A 17,446-nucleotide genomic window follows, 5' to 3' on the forward strand; every position below is an offset into this window, starting at 1 on the left:
ATCGTGGATATGAATCTTAACCTCTTCGCATAAACATGATCTCATGGCGCTCACTAAACTTTGCTTGGAGAAGATCAGGTGTTTTGAAAAGCAACGCTACTTTGTAGTGATACTGCTGATCTATAATGTAGTGTATATTTATACATGCTTCAAAAATACTTGGTGCCTGCATCCATCTCATGTCTCATCGAGCAGATTCCTCTTGAATTACTAAATAACAGGCTTCACTTTCTCATGAAACTGGCATTCTAGGAGACAATCTGGACAATAAGCCTGTGAATATACAGCATCCTATTAGATAAATGATGACCGCTATCTAAACACGTAGAGTGAGCCTGGTGGATGATGGGCTTGTGGGAGATACGGAGCCACACAGTGAGGATGAATGTGAAGCAGGTAAAACAGGCAAAGGGGAGGTGATGCTAGGCATGAAGGAGGAAGAGTGAGGGGCTCATATGTTGCAGTTCCTCAGTGATTTGTTTCAAGTTCATGAGGAATAGGATTGCCATCTCTAAACTGCAGCATGCTGATAAGATGGTCCTTGTTCAAGGGAATATAAAAGAAAAGAATGGTAGTAATTTATGGAGATTCCTCAGTGGTTTCTGAGAACCACTTTGGAAAGTAATCAGTGAAAATTTCCATATCGACATTCTAGGGTTTTGAAATTTAATCGTGGGTTTGTGCCAACAACATTTGCATAAGATTGCCCCTCGGTGTCGTGTATAATTCATCCAAATCTTGTGGTTTGAACAGCATCATCTTAAAAGAAATTTGGGGAAATTCTGTTCCAGGAAGATTCCTGACATTTCTCTTGCAGTTTCCTCACTGTGGCCTGATTTAAGCGGAAGATAAAGTCAGTCATCTTAGACTGACAGTCAGTGATAATGTGAGGTTTAACAGTTTATTTTCATCTTCTCATCTAATAGTAAGTTATTGCTTGGTCCTCTACCCATAGAATTGAGTACCCGCTATTCTTTCTCATTCATGTAGCATCTTTACGTGTGCTTCTTCTGTCCCCAGAAGAATGAGGGGAAATAAGGGGGAAAAAGATGAAAGTCAGAGGACTAGTTCCATGTGGTCTTTCCATATCCTTTCATCCTTAAAAATAAATAAAAGAAAATATCTACTGTCCTGGCAGTAAGGCGGTGCCATCGGCGCCATCATTGTCTCAAGACCTCTGTTGGAAATCTGGGTAAGATTGTTGATTGTTTCCAGGAAAAACTCAAGTCTATTTCAGTCACCACCTTTGTGTCCACCTAATGTGTTGTTTCCTTCAGAATTGAACTTAGCACTTTGCTGGGGTGTAAGGAATTCTCTGCATCTGAAGTACAGCTACAGGGATTGGGTTCAGGACTCAGTAGAAAAGACTCGTGCCAAGATGTCACACTCAAAGAGCTTTGCATGCTGTGTGCATACTAAGCAGAGCATTCTGATGTACCTGCTCAGGCTGTGTACTTACCAAATCAGGGCAATGAGCGTATCCATTACCTGAAACATGGAGCATTTCTCTGCGTTGCGTCATTTACACCTATACATCCTACCTCGTTTGAAATATCAAAAGACAGTTACTGACCCTAGTCACATGACTGTGAAATCAAACATGACAATTTACGAGTAGGAGTTGGGCGCAGCAGTTAAGATCTGATTGGGTTGTCCACATCTCCTGTTGGAGCTCCCGGATGAGTGAACTGGCTCTGCTCTTCCTTCTCATTTCCTGCTAATACACATCTCAGGTTCAAGTCTGTGTCCCTGCACATAGGAAATTGTGATTGAGCTCTTGGCTGCTGGCTTCGGTCTGGACCAACTCCAGCTTGAGGGTTCAAAGCGTCTGGGAAGTGAACCAGTGGATGAGAGATCTCTGTTTCACTCTCCCTAGCTTTCTGTCTCTCAGATTAAAAAAAAAAGTGAAAAAAATCATTTCTCCTATCCCTGTAACTTACTACCTGGGAACAGACCTCTCCCTGGGTCCCAGTCCTACCAGCCTGGAATTTCAGGATGGAGTTCCTGGCTCCTTGGCTTGGGCTTTAGCCCCTCCCAGCCATGATGTTTGTAGTTATTTGAGGAGTAAACCAGCTGATGAATGATTTCTGTCTCTCTATATATTAATTAGAAAAAAAAAAAAGACTGCTGACTCCAAAATCCTATACATTTTGTAACTAGGAAACAGCAGACAAATGAGTTTCCTAAGTCAAGTGTATATTATTTCTTTTATCTCTGGCACAGTCTTCTCTGTATTTCTAGAGGCAGTATGGCCCCGGATGTCTATTAGCATATTTTGGGGTAATTTAATTGATAGTTTTCAGCCATTCAATTATTTTAATTGAATGCATTAATCTATAGTACTGTGCCTGGCAAGTTCCTAGGGCCCTAAAACACTAGCGCAAGGAAGTAATTTTATAATCCAATGGAAGTCCATTATAATTCAACGCATTTCACAGTCCTTGACAGCCTTTTGATTGGCATACCTCTGTTATGGGCACGCAGGGCTCTCTGCATTCAGCCCTGTGTTCCAGATTCCAAAGCTACAAGTGCCCCTTTCACTTCTGCTTCAAATCAGTCTCTGACATGATGTGAATTCCAACTCTCAGACCCAGTGTCTGCTTCCAGGGGTGACAGTGGTGACAACTTAGAGAAACAGCGATGATGAAGAAATTTTGCTGTGTCCTTCCTTCAGCGTTGTATGGTTCTCTTTCCATAGACAGTACCCCCAAGGTTTCTTCCCCCTCCTCTACCTTTCCCATGGCTACTCCTATCTGATTCTCTCTCTTTCTCATATCTAATTCATTAATTAGATAAACTATAAGATACGATTCTGGACCCGGCATGGTAGCCTAGAGGCTAAATTCCTTGCCATGCATGCACAGGAATCCTGTGTGGGCACTGTTTCTAAGCCTGGTGACCCTGCTTCCCATCTAGCTCCCTGCTTGTGGCTTGGAAAATCAGTAAAGAATGACTCAAAGCCCTTGGACCCTGCACCCATGTGGGAGACTAGGAAGAATCTCCTGGCTCATGGGTTTGAATCAGCTCAGCTTTGGACATGGCAGCTGCTTGGGGAGTGAACCAGCAGATGGAAGATCTTTCTGTATTTCCTTCTTATGGTAAATCTGCTTTCCTATAAAAACAAATTAATCGTTAACTATATGTATGTATATACAATCCTGTTTTTTATTTTCCTGTGTAAAAATCTATCTTGTATTGCACCATAAAGCTTTGGAACACATTCCCAGTTCGTTGAAGTCAGCTTTGGGACAGTTCCAATCCTGTGACTGGAATGATCACAGCTTCGTTAGTCTTGACTTGTACCCAGCCTGGAGAGGATGTGTCAGTCTGTTCTTTGAAGCAGTTTTTGAGAGGAAATGTTTGTGTATTATCTCTGCAAAATAGATTCACAAATAAAGCTTGGTTTCTTTGCAGTTGATTTGGGCACAGTGATCTGTGTCACCATGCTTTACAGCGTAGACACTTGGGATGGATTCTCTAGGATCCTGGGTCATCAGTTTCTAAGCTTCTAGATTGTGGCATGTCAGAATGAACAAAGGACAAACATGTAAAAACAGTGGCAGGGCTGACCTTGCTCTGTTGTTCGCAAAACAACAGATGACATGAAATGCTTCTAAATTAATGCTAACACTCTCTCAATCAGTTTTATTCCTGAGAATCTCCTATTTAAAACCTTTTTTTTTTTGATAAATTTGGGAGTAGGACCTTGCTAATATGAAATGAAGGAAGTTTAAATAGTCATTATTCAAATGCCATTTCCATGCCCCTTTTAGCTTTATGAATAAAGGTGTTTCAGGCATACCAAAGCGCAAGCATTTCGTTTTATGCATTTTTATTAGTAAGGAAGATATTCTTAAATTGTATATTTCAAGAACTACATAGTGATATTCTAATCTCTGCATTTTAAAAAGTGTGCACTTTAACTTTGGAATAACTATAAGAAATAGCAAGACAAGAATCTAAAGAAAAATCATCTTTGCTACTGAATTACCTGGATATTTTATTGAACAATATTTCTCACTTAAGTAATCTTAGTAAATATTTAATGCAGCACTCTGAGAACTTGGAGGTTTATGATCCTTTGATGATTTCAAATCCCTTCTTAACTGCAACTGTCTTACACTTGGCATGTTGCGTCTCTACAGAACAAAATGAGTTGGATTGGGTTTGTTCTTCTGTTCCTTTCTATCTGTGTATCGTTGTGTGTTCATTGTGTTGAGATTACTGTCCTTTAAATAAAGGGCATACAATTTTTTAACAGTTACCTATGGCAAATATATTCACAGGAAGTACCCCACCCTTAGATGCAATTATTAACCTTGAGACATTATGGGAAAATTTAGATACACTTTCAGTTTTTTCCCAAATAGGTGTCTATTTTTTTAAAAATATTTCCAGATTCTGACATTTCGGGTAATTCATGTACCCCACCTATCACACTATCTAGATTAAAGTGAGAACTCATTTATTGTTCTCCATGGGAGCCTATAATCATAGCTATAGGAAGAACTCTAACATTGAAAAATGAAACTCAATAATAATATTCCATCTGTGCAATAGTGGGGCAAGGAAATGATAAAAAAATTTCAATCTAACCGTAGAACATTAAAAACTACTTGCATTTATCTCTGTCATCTCGTCTGAAATAGTTATTATTCCTTCTAATTTCGAATCACCTAATGATATACAACTATTTAATATATCTTCTTGTCTTTTAGATTATTGCATTTCTTACATGAAATGTGAAATACTAATAACTTTTGGAGAGAAAAACAACACACCACAGACATCCAAGTGTGATTAAAAACAAAAGTGACTATATACCTTCTCACATTATGAATAAAATATCGAAGGGATGCAAATTGTCATATAACCAAATGCTACAGCAATGGGAAAAAAAAAATAAGTGACAATGCCATCTGCATTGAGTTTTTGGAACTTCGTAAATGCACTCCAACTTAAAATAGGCAAAGAGGACTTATTCGGAGAACAATTTTTCCGGTTCGTGATTTGTAGGATGCCTGGTATAGATCAAAGGCATCCAGTAATTTGGTGTAATACTCGGGCCACCTGAAAATGAAATGGGCTCCTGGATCATCAGAAACCAAAGACACAATTTTGCACTGAGCAAGGGCAGAGCCTGCTCCAGCCGACTAGATTGGATGTGCCTGTCACCTCTTTGGTAGCTGTAGATCTTAACAGAATCAATCAACTTTCCTGTGATTTATTCCTCTATTTTTGAGCTAAGGCAAGCAAAACTATTTTTGGCGAAGGAACTTAGCGGTACAACCCCATAAGACTCTCCAAAAAATCTATTCCCTCCTTCCCTAAAACCTATTCCCTTTAACTTCCCCTCCATCCAAATAAGTTAACCCTCAGAAACCTTTGCAATTACTCAGGGGAATATAAGACATTGGGATAAATCTTCCTTCTCTTCTAATTCCTTGCAGACTGATTCACTTAGCTATCTTACTAGTTATTTGACAATGAAATTCTTTGGAGTTTGCTTCTACTGATGGTCAGTTCAGACAACAGAAATCAGTCTCTAAGGTAGATTATCCATGGTTTTGTTTTCAATTAACCATACTTTTTTTACAACTAAAAAGGTTTTTCATTTTACAAAAATACAAAACAGAAGCAAACAAAAAAGCCACAAACTGTAAGATCTGCTCAGTAAACACTTTACTGAGATACATAGAATTTGTATTTAGCGAAAACCTACTTGTCCCAAGCTTTCAGTTATGGGTCATTTGTGTCACTCCACAACTCATATGCTGAACTGCTGCTCCACTGCCCTACCGTTTGATTGTATTGGAAGGGGCTGGCGCTTTGCTGTGGGATTGGATGACGAGAGTGGAGCACTTATGAATAGGCTAAGTATGTTTATAAAATGACACCGGTGATCAGCAATTTCTGCATTGGCTGCGTGAGGACATCCTCACAAGAAGACCCTCTTTCTGAAAGCCTGGAAGAACAGCCCTCACCAGTCCTCATACCTGCTGGTATGCTTATTTTACAAGTCTCGTCTTCAGAAATAAAAGAAATAAACGCTTATTGCTTGTGTGCCACCCAGTCTATAGTATTCTATTCTAGCAACTCAACTGATTGAGAAAATTTACCTTTAGATGACAAAAGTGAGACTCAGCAATAATTTGCACAAAATCACTCGATGAAGTGCTGCAGTAGTAACTGACACTGTTTCCTGATACAAAATTTAATATTCTTTTTATTTTTAAGATTTTTTTTTTGTATAAACAAGTAAAAAGAAAGGCAGCTTTACGGAGAGCGGAGAGGAGTAGCAGAAGATGAGACCTTCCGTTCACTAGTACGCTACGCAAATGACTGCAACTGCCTCCCCCTTTCTCCATGTAGCTCTGCCTTTAAGACAAATAAATAAGTAGACCTACGAAAAACAAATCTTGAAAACAACCAAGAAAAAAAAAAGCAATCTTCTGAGACAGGTACTGAGGCAGAGCAGGCAGAATCTCTTACTGTGACATAGAGTCACAGTCTGAGTCCCCAGTGTTTCATCTCCTCTCCTGCTCCCTGCTAATCCACCTGGGAGAACAGTGGAAGGCACACACAAGGGAGACTGCAAGCAAATTCCTGGCTCCTGGCTTCCCATCAGCCCAGCTGCAGCTGTGAAGGTCATTTGGGAATGGAATTAACACATGGAAGATCTCCCTTCCTTGACTGCTTTCCCAGGCCACAGGTAGGAAGCTGGGTGAGATGTGGAGCACTTGGGACACAAACCGGCACCCAAATGGGATACCAGTTCATGTCAGGCAAGGCCGCTACGCTACCATGACAGGTGTATGCCATGAATGTTTAATTATTAGAAGCTTCAGGAAGTCCTTCTAGCCAATCACTGAAACGGCTAGACATATTTCTGGCAGTAATTGTCTCAGTTACATATACTTTCAGGAGGGCTAACGTAGTCTATTTGTGGCAAAAGAAAGGAATATGAGCAGATGATATGCTTTCTAGAACAGGAATCATCCTGTATGCAAAGTTATGTGTATTGCATTAGGTAAATGATTCTAGCTTACATTAATGAACAAACTACATCTGTTGTTCTATAGCTGGCATTTTCTTGGGCTGCCAAAAAGCATCTCATCACTTGGCATGTCCTACGTTACCAGACTGAAAGAGAAAGAGAAGGAAAAGGGGTTTGCAATTGCCAACAGACTCGGAGACTTAGAAGCCGGTAGACCCAACAGCTGAAATCGGTCGTGGGCACGGTGCTGGCTCAGGACAAGTAGCTGCAAGAAATTAGCAAGGGGAAGCTGACAGGACCCGACCCCCTGAACCCTTTAAAAGAAAAAAGAAAAAGGAAGATCAGATTGCCCAACTATTGACTACATTAATGTGACCGGAGGAAGTCCCATACATGGGGAAACATGAGGGTGTAAATAACAGGCCATTCATTAGTGGTATTGTTTGTGATGAGTTTCAAATTCCTTTCATTTCTAGCTACTCTGCTTCTTTGGCTGAGGGAAATGGTTTTGATTTTGGAAAATTATATGTGTGAGCATTCTGAATGTAATGTTATGTACACCCAGCCTACAATAGGCTTTCTTTTGGTGTCATTTGGTTTTGGCTGACATATTATACCGAGCAGAAAAAAAATAGATCCAGAGACTGTTCGAATTGGCAAGAAACATTGTTTGGAGATTAATAATTTTGATGATCTATTCCATTACAAAATACTATTTTTTAAGAGACTTATTTATTTTTCTTGGAAAGGCAGATTTACAGAGAGGAGAGACCAGTTTACTTCCCAAGTAGCCACAAAGGCTGGAGCTGAGCCAATCCAAAGCCAGGAGCCAGGAGCTTCTTCTGAGTCTCCCATGTGAGGTGAATGTCCTGAGGCTGTGGGCTGTCCTCAGCTGCTTTCCCAGGCCACAGGCAGGGAGCTGGATGGGAAGTGGAGCAGCCAGCACACAAATCAGTGCCTGTATGGGATGCCAGCAGTTGCAAGGAGAGGATTTAGCCACTAGGCTATCATGTTGGGAGCCAAAATGTTATTTCTTGTGATATCTTACTGTGACCATACTTTAGTATAGGAGACAACTAAAACGGTAGATTTTGAAAACATCAAAAAGTGTTGGAATGTGCCACTTTTAAGGTATGCACACCCTCGTTGTGTCATTTCTTGAGCTCATAGGGGTGCAAACTGATTTGTGAATTATAATTCGGAGATTCAAAAGGGTTGAAGAGAATATCCTCTTTATGACTAATTACAGATTTTTGACTGCAACTCTTTGTTTTAATTCAATGCCTTTGGTGGAAAAGATTAGTTTCAGAAATTCATATGAGTATTTTTATTATTTGGAATTATGATTCATACTTTCCTTATAGAACTGATGACAATCTTGAGATAAATATTCTTCATTTAACACACGTGTCTTTAAGTAGCAATATCGTATGAAGCTGTGTGCTTATTTTCTTGTCACCAAGTCAGTTTCTTTATTTTATTATTTATTTTATTTATTTGAAAGGTAGAATTAAAGAGAGAGAGAAAGAGCTCTTGCATCTGCAGACTTGGCCATCTGTCATTGCATTCCTAGGTGTGTTAGCAGGGAGTTGTGTGGGAAGCAGAACTGACGCCCATGTGGGCTGTCCGATTTGCAGGTAGCAGCTTTACCTGTTATGCCACAACACCAGCCCCTTTGTTTTGTTAGAAAGGACTCAGATTTTTTTTTTCTGTTGACAAAAGAAAAAGAAACAAATTCTTTCAAACATGCTTTTAGCTTAACAATCTATCTATCTATCATCTATCTAATGTATATATATATATTTGTATTTGAGGGCAGAGAAATTACACTGATTTGTTGTTTAAAGGAAATAAGAGCAGAAAGATGTGTGTTGTTTCACATCAGATTTATTAAGAATATCTAATTACTGAAATCCATGGTAACTTAAAAGCTGTGTCTTTTCATGATGATTAGGTTACATAAGCCCATCAAAATGAGCAAGTATTACAGAATTCTCCTTGTCCTAGAGTAAACCGATTCATTAAGACACAAAATAGAATGGTGGTTTTCCAGTGTTGCTGGAGAGAAATGAGAAAAAAATAAAAATAAATAAGTGGAATAAATCACTTTAGGCACACAGTGAGGTTTTTGTTTTACTCCAGAAGTCATCATCTTTCCCCCTGTTACAAAACGCATTCATTCGGTGTCAGGACGGAGTGAAGCCCTGAGCATAGACCAGGTGGGCACGTGTTCTTTCTGTAAATGTCTGTTTTGGCTGCCACTCTTGCTGAAAGTCACCAGGGTCATGTGAAATGACACATGTGTAAAGAGGTTCATGGGTTGATTTCTGTCAGATTACGTACTCAGCATAGCCCGCCCCACTTTTGACTGAGAAATTGTCTTGTTGCAGGGGGCATCGTGGATAAGGACCTCCGTCACTACCTCAACCTACGATTCCAGAAGGGGTCTGTGGATCACGAATTGCAGCAGATCATTCGTGACAACCTCTACCTCCGCACGGTGCCGTGTGAGTACAACAGGCCGCTTTCTTTTCCTTAGATTACATTGGTTCCTCGTGGTGCCTTTGGGAATAGAAACTCCATGTAAGATATGGAACTAGTAAAAGCCAGCATGTGTCACTGTGGTTGTGTGGGTTGTGGTGAAGGCATCAGCAGAAGGGATCTGTGGTTTGCAAGCAAGGAAATCCAGCTTATGTGTCTCTAGTTCATTCTCAGAAATATTGATTTCTGTGAAGAAATTGGTGATTGGGAATGAGTCATGGATAGAACATCCATGCAGCAGGTGGCAGGAGAAATGCAAACTCAGTGTATTACTTGAAACAGCTATTTTATAAACAGAATGCACATAGAACGTCTCAACGTTGGTTGAACTGTTGCTTGTAACGTTGGTTGTACTGTTGGTGGAACTGTAGGTTGTAACATTAGTTGTACTGTTAGTTGTAATGTTGATAGAACTGTTGGTTGTACTGGGAGAGGCTCACAAGTGAAAAGAAATGTGTATTGGAAAGGGAAAGTTCTACAACTTACAGGAAGTGAGGATATTGAGCGTTGGGGCAAACGTTCAACCTATAGACATTCACACAAGAATATTTTTTATTATCTTTCAATAAAAGGCATTGTTAAAGTGATAGAATTTGTAAAATATTTCCTCATGTCTGGTGTAGCTCATTTTAACAGTCCCCTGTTCATCTCAAGGCAAATCAAGGACTTTGGAACTATGTAAAAGGTATAGAGCATGGATTGTACTTAAAGTATGATGACGAGTTGCTGAAAACACAGAGAAAAGTGAAGAGGGCCCAGTAACCAACTAGCCTTTTGAACATGTGCACTTGTGGGAGCGATGGACTCTTGCCATTGTTAGACTTAGACGTTCATGAAAATGAACCGTCACTACGTCATTAATAAATATTCGTAAGTGAGATGCTCTTTGATTGACATCTTGTCAGTCAAAATGATACCCCTGTCAGTATGTGTTAGGTTCGTGAATAGACTTTTGTATGCTTGCGTTAGAACTGGAAGTTGAGAAAAGTGCATTCTTGGACTTATGACGTTAGAGTGATGGGCCGAAGGAGATGGGTTAAAGTGAGTGATTGAGCTGTGTATAAGGAAGAGGGTGGACACGTTTTCAAAGCTGGGATGTTGTCAGTGTGGCTGCCCCCAAGACTCCAAAAAGACTGAGGTCAATAGTTGATTGATTTTCTTCAACAATAGTCTGTGTCCTCTCATTCTCACCTGGAGATCACCAAAACAGACAAGTCAGGGATATGTACTCACAGGGTTCACGGCATTACAAGAAGAAAAGGGACCGTTTTCTACCGAAGATCAACCACTCTCCCATCCAGGCACAGCTGGTTCTGCAGTCATGCAGCTGTCACGAAAGCCTTGGAGTAATGACAGTTTCTCAGATCTCCAAGATTCCAAATAGCTCTCTCCAGGAAGAGTTCCATGGGGACACAAGTTGGCAAAAGTGCTTTTGATTCCTTCATCAGGCTCACAGAATTTACCTGACCCCTTCAGGCTCACTAGTTCTTGCTGGGTGGATGTGCCAAAGCTGGTTGCAGGGGTTCCGGCCCCTATGTACAGGGATATCTAGTACCCATTGAGCCACACAACTCATGCAGGCAAGAATGCACAGCCCAGCTGAATTGCTGCAGATTCTTAATCTTTCATTGCTTCACAAAGTTTTTTTTTTCCTTACTTTTTATTGCATACAGCAAACCAAAAGAAACAGACTTCAGCCTAGAAAAGAAGACCATACAAGATATTTCCAAGAGAGAGAGAGAGAGAGATTTAGGAAATTGATTCTTGAAAGAATTGAAAGGAAAAAAATGGGGGGGTCTGTACTAGATCTTTGGGAAACCCCCAACAATACAGGACTGCCCTATTAATGCAACCTGCTTCTGTGGTGTGTTGGTAAGATGCATATGACACAAAGCCAGAATTGAGAAAAAGCATTACTGTGGCTGCAACGGCCACAGCTACCTCCTAGCACTGAGAAAGCTGGGCAATGATCCCTGGAACCCCTGTTCAGCAAGCGTTACTTCTCTGAGACCTTTTTCTTATGAAATGAAACATCGCCAATAAACATGCCTCATTCGAGGAGCAGTTTCTATCCTAGTAATTATGGCACCACGTTTCACCCGCCTCAGAGTCCCTAGGTTTAAAATCCAGCTCCAGCTGGATTGCACTCCAGCTTCCTGCCAGTGGAGTCCCTCAGAGGCAGCAGCAATGGCTCAAACAATTGGGTTCCATTTGCCAGCATGGGACACCTGGCTCGCAGGAGAGGCCATTGGGGAGTGAGCTCAGTTGATGGGAAATCACTTTCTCTCTTTTTCCAGTTGTTACTCTCAAATTAAGAAAAAGATGTCAAAAACATGCTTATTTTTAGTAATAACCTTATAGGCATACCATACTGTTACAGTACTCCATTTTTTTAGTTATTAAAAGAATGCTCTAGGTTTGAAATTCTTTATTTTGATTAATCTTCGGATAAAATGTTATCAGAGTATTGAGAACATTGACAATATTTTGCTAATTTAGATTTTTATTATTTTACTTATATTTGGGTTCCTAGTGATTTATGCCACGCAAACAACCGGCTGTAAGCTACTAGAGAAATGTGCTAGCTTTTTAGAAACCCAGGACAGTTATGCATTATCAATGTACTTTGGGATTGTTGTGCTCATAGAGTGAGACATTCTAAATATGTGTAAGAGACAGTGTTCATTTTTTTTTCTTTGCAACTTTATTATTTAAAAATATGAATGTGACACTAACAAAATTTAGTTCATAATTATATTTCTCACATGAAAAAGCAATTGACAAAAATTGGTTGCAGAACATAATTTAAATTTGGAGCGAGAAGAGGAATCTTAATTAAATGTGAGGAGTTGAATATATTATTTGAAGCACTGCCGAAATTAATTACAGTTGGAAAGAAAGCAGACATTTCCAGCCCTGAGCAACGCATCGTCTGGTCAGAGGTCATCACGGATACTTTATACAGGTCCTGACATCATTCCTGCACCTTGGAATTTATGACGGAATCAAAGAAAGGATTGCTCTGCAAAGTATACTTGCAAGTAAAACATGTAGGCTAAAAAGCATGGGTGCCTATGTCAAATGTCAATCTAATTTCTGTTTGCACAACAGACGGCCTTCCTTTAGTACAAACGTAGAAATTTAATTTTGGTTAGGCCACAGACTAAATATTTGCATGTAGGTATATTCATAAAGCTTATCTTTAAAATCCACCATTGACTAAAAAGAGAAAAGGTGGTTAATTCGAAGTGTCAGCAATGGACTCAAGGAACTGTTCATTCAAAGAGATTAGGGGACAGGAACAAAAAAAATTAAAAGAAATTAAAAATGTATATACTTCTGTACATTGTAACTTAATCTAGTGAAACTTACTATATGTGCTTAGAATATATTGTCTAAGGATATATATATCAAAAATTCAAACCTAGTCAATGAATGCATACATTCATGCTCATTTATACCATGACATGTATGTGACATGTGTGTGACGTGTGTATGTATATATGTGGGGTATATATGCATATACAAAAGGTACTTAGAAAGTGAATAGAAACTGGATTTAAAAAATAAGAGCATTTTGGTTTGAAAAGCTTTGAAATCAGTGAATATAAAGGGTCTTCAGAAATTTCATGAAAAATTCATATTTTGAAAACTCATGTATGGCACATAAAAGCATATCTCAAGTAAGGTAATATGGTATACATGATACTTGTGGAGATGAATATTACATACACCTTTTGTATCAAAAAATTAAATCCAAGTTCATGAATAGGTAGTAATTAATAGAATGTAGATTTTAATTCAATTTGAATATACCATCAAATATGTGATTTTATTTTTGTCTGTGTATCTCATCTCCATTTACATTTCTTTATATTATTTACCCCTATATTTTTCATAAAATAGATGCTTAAAGTTCAGGCTTTATTTTAAATACCAATCCTATAAAAGCCAGGTAACTATGGATAACTATGAATTGAAGCACCGGTCAGAGGGCAAGCCTTTTAATTCAGCTTTGGAAAACAAACAGACTTGATTGAAAAGGCTGCGGTAGCTAGAAGGACATGGCAATTGTAACAACCTCTGAAAAAATTCTTTATGCTGGTAATATGCATGGTAATATCTGTGTTTCAAGGATATTGGTAATAAGTCAAGAAAGATATTGGAGAGATTTGAACCTGGCTGTGAAAGCTTTAACGTTGCTGTTTCAACCATGTGCAGCCCATTAGAGCCTGTGTGGACCCCAAATGAGTATTTTGCATGATACAGTAAGCTGCTTAGATGTACAGTGTGACTATCGCATTTTCTAATGAACTTGGACTATCTGTGATAGTCCAACATTTGTAAAATGGAGAAAAGAATAATGCCTATGTCTCAGAAATACCATTTAGTATTAAATGAGTATCCAGTCTTACAGAGGGTAAATGCTTAGAGATATTGGTTTTTATCATGCAATCTCCGTGTACAATGGTGGGAGCATGGACTTGTAGTTTATAAAAATGCATCCAGCAGTAGCTGATATAGTAGTTGTAAATACAGTGACTTATCTCTAAGTAATGGGCAAGAAGAAGAAGAGGATACTATGTTACTGCTGAACTTGACATTTACACAGAATGAGTGAAAACATGACAGGCCAACTCAGTTTTGGGATTCAGATAAACACTTAGGCAAGCGCAACTGCGCTATGAAGTACTGACCTTCATAACTGCGTTTCCGGACCATGGTGTCTCAACCTTGATTCTGTTGGTATTTCAGAGCAGCCCTGCACCTGCACATCTAGCAGAATCCTTGAATCATGCCCACTACCTGCTTCTTACACTAAGTTATGACATCCACAAATGATTCCATCATTTCCAGGCGACCCTTATAAGGAACAGATGCCAGTCTTGTTGCGAACCACTGCCATAGACTGAACAAAAAATATGTTAAAGGGATCTTTGAAAGGCTCAAAATAGTTAAGGGTGGGCTGTACCCTGTTAGCAATTATAGGAGAAAAAAATCTTTAAACACTGGATTTTAATATTTCTGATTACACTGTAGCAAAGAGACTAACAAAAACAGGTTCAATCCCAGTCATTGGTATTCTACAAAAATACCAAAACTCCCGAGAGAAATGCGTCTCCAATCACTTTGACGCTGTTCAATTCTATTTTGTATAATATGCTTCTAACTGCATGTCATCGCAACTCCATCTGTGGTCTGTTTTCCCATGGTGCTCCGCCTGGTTGTCTGCTGAGACGTTAGTCACCGCGGCAGTAATTTTTCAATGTCCATTAGTAGATGAGCGGTCTTTGTGCCTCTTGGTTGTTACGTGTGTGATCGGTGCTTCATCTTCAGTTTGTTGAGCAGAGCTGAGGGTTTTAAAGGTGGTGGTGGTGGGGGGTGCAGATATGAGCATTGAATGGATTATTTGAGAGGTTGTCCACTGTGTACCATCCCAGGTAGTCAGTCATCTTGAATAGCTCACTGCACATGCCTTCATTGAATGAATAAGCAGAAGGAAGGAATGTGTTGGGGCAGGCATTAGACACTGCAGTTACACTGTTGCCTAAGTTATTCACATCTTTTGTGTTAGAATGCCAACTTGAATCCCAACTATGCTTCCAAGTCCAGCTTCCCAATAAAGCAGACATTTTTTTAAGATTTGTTTATTTTAAAGATTTTTTTTTACTGGAAAGTCAAATATACAGAGAAGAGCAGAGACAGAGAGGAAGATGTTCCATCCACTGATTCACTCCCTAAGCAGCCACAACAGCTGAAGCTGGACTGATCTGAAGCCAGGAGCCCAGAGCCTCCTCTGGGTCTCCCACATGGGTGCAGAGTCCCAAGGCTTTGAGCCGTCCTTGACTGCTTTCCCGGGCCAGAAGCAGGAAACTGGTTGGGGAGTGGGGCCCCTGGGACTAGAACCAGTGCTCATATCAGACCCCTGTGCATGCAAGGCTAGGACTTTAGCTGCTAGGCTACCGTGCTGGGCCCAAAGCAGACTTTCAAATGGGCAGTAGGTGATGGCTCAACTTCTTGGGTCCTGCCACTTACTTGGGATCTATGGACTGGGTTGGATTTTTAACTACCAGCCTCCCGTCGCCCCCGCCCCCGACAAAGTCCATCCTGGCCCAGTTCCTCATGCGCCTGGGGAGTGAACCACTGGATGAAAGATAGGAGATCTCTCTCTCATACACATACACACACAGATGCACTGAATTGGTTAAAAACAAAACTTGTTTGTAAATAAGTTTGGAAGCTTATTGAAAGCTTACATAGGATTTGTATTATCTTTTAACACCATTCTTTCATGCACTCTCTTGAAGCTGCTGTCTGGGTGTGTATTTAGTGGGATGTGACCGAAATGCATGTTAGGTCTCATTCCGTTATAGTTTTGCCATGCCACTGAGTGCGTATTTGAAGGCACAAGTGTGTGAAGAACATCTGAGAATAGCATACACATGGAGCAATTCTAGGATACAGATAGGGGAATAGATGCTACTGACAGTTCATGGAAGGGAAAGCAGATGCACTCAGAATCAATTATGTGTTAAAATTCTTATTCCCAATATGACACACTGAGAACAACCTCAGATGCATAGCCTGTAACGCCTTTGAATTGTGTGTCTCTAGACCTTTCCTTTATTCTGGCCCAATTGCATAATTGTGTCTTCCACTGACTCTGCAGAATAAAATATTTCATGAACTTCATTCAGTAGCAGCCAAATAAATCAGAACTCCCCTCCCACACACACTGAGAATCTTGCATTTTTCCAACTAGTGTATGAGACATCACAGATAATTACAATACAAAATACTTCTGTATTGAAAGTATGACAGGTGCTTAACTGTTGACTGGGGTAATGTAATTCTGCCCTCGCCAACCGTTTGATGGTCAAAGTAGTTTGTGTCTGCCGGAGAGCTCAAACTAGAGTGGGGCATCTGCTGTCAACTGTGTAATTAGTGCTGAAGGAATTCAACTGGACATTAAGCCAATGAAATAAAATATCTTAGGCTCATTTTTTCCATTAACCAGTCTCCATTCCGATTTCCACATATACGTTTTCTGCACTTAGTTGCAGACGAACATATGCAAAGAATCTAAGCATCTACCCTACTGTGGACTCAAAGAACTATTCTGTTTCTGTTAAATACTTCAAAACTTGCAGAAAGTTGCTAACTCGTCTCAATCAGTATCCACAACTCTGTCTTCATGTCTCCACTTCGGCTCACGCCTTCCTTTTCCCTTGGACCTAGTTCTTCCTTTGCCACATCTTAATCTCAAACACCTGGAAGAAGAAGATGTGATATATTACCTTCTGTGACTTGCTCAGAGGGGCGGTTGCAAAAATGGTCACTTTTTTTGCAACCGTGACAAGAGTCATGACGAAGGAGGAGTGCTTCTGCAGCCACCTGGGAAAATATTGCCAAATCTTAACGTTTCGTCCATGTCTATTGGCTTTCCTTTTTCGATCACTGTAACTGATCTTAGAGCATTGGAGAAGTGCAAAAACAACACAGAACTTTAATTAGTGGTTTTACTTGTAAGATTGGGAGGGTGAATCATCAAGTTTCCAGAAATTTTTTTTTTGTACAAATGTGCCCTTCATCTTGTCATCGGTATTGGTTTTGCTTTTTTCCCCTTATGTTCTTTTGGGCTTAATAGCTACATATTTCATCTTGAGTTAATGGTTAAAAGTCAGCCTACGTGAAATAGAAGCTATTCAGGTTTCATTAAACTAACTCACTGTTTGATTTCAGTTTAATACTTTCGAAATTACCACATCTCAATTGTAGTGGGATTAGGGGAAGATCCTGTGTTTCTACGTCTTTTTTCAACTTTGCCTGCAGTTGAGCTGGGGTCATTTAGCTACATCTGGTCCATGTGTGTAATAGCCAAGAAGTGAACAGTTGGGGCTGTGTTTT

The 17,446-nt window shown here is 39.8% G+C and overlaps 1 protein-coding gene across 1 annotated transcript in view; it reads left to right on the forward strand.

Annotated features, from left to right (window-relative positions):
* MAGI2 (membrane associated guanylate kinase, WW and PDZ domain containing 2) overlaps nucleotides 1-17,446 on the forward strand; it is a 783,782-nt gene that overhangs the window by 182,357 nt on the left and 583,979 nt on the right. The window contains exon 2 of the mRNA XM_040971367.1: nucleotides 9,388-9,504. Within this exon, the coding sequence (XP_040827301.1) occupies nucleotides 9,388-9,504 (117 nt within the window). The remainder of the gene's footprint in view (nucleotides 1-9,387; nucleotides 9,505-17,446) is intronic.

This window comes from Ochotona curzoniae, unplaced genomic scaffold, assembly GCF_017591425.1.
Source record: "Ochotona curzoniae isolate NIBS_2020 unplaced genomic scaffold, NIBS_Ocur_1.0 contig_21, whole genome shotgun sequence".
NCBI classification, from domain to species: domain Eukaryota; kingdom Metazoa; phylum Chordata; class Mammalia; order Lagomorpha; family Ochotonidae; genus Ochotona; species Ochotona curzoniae.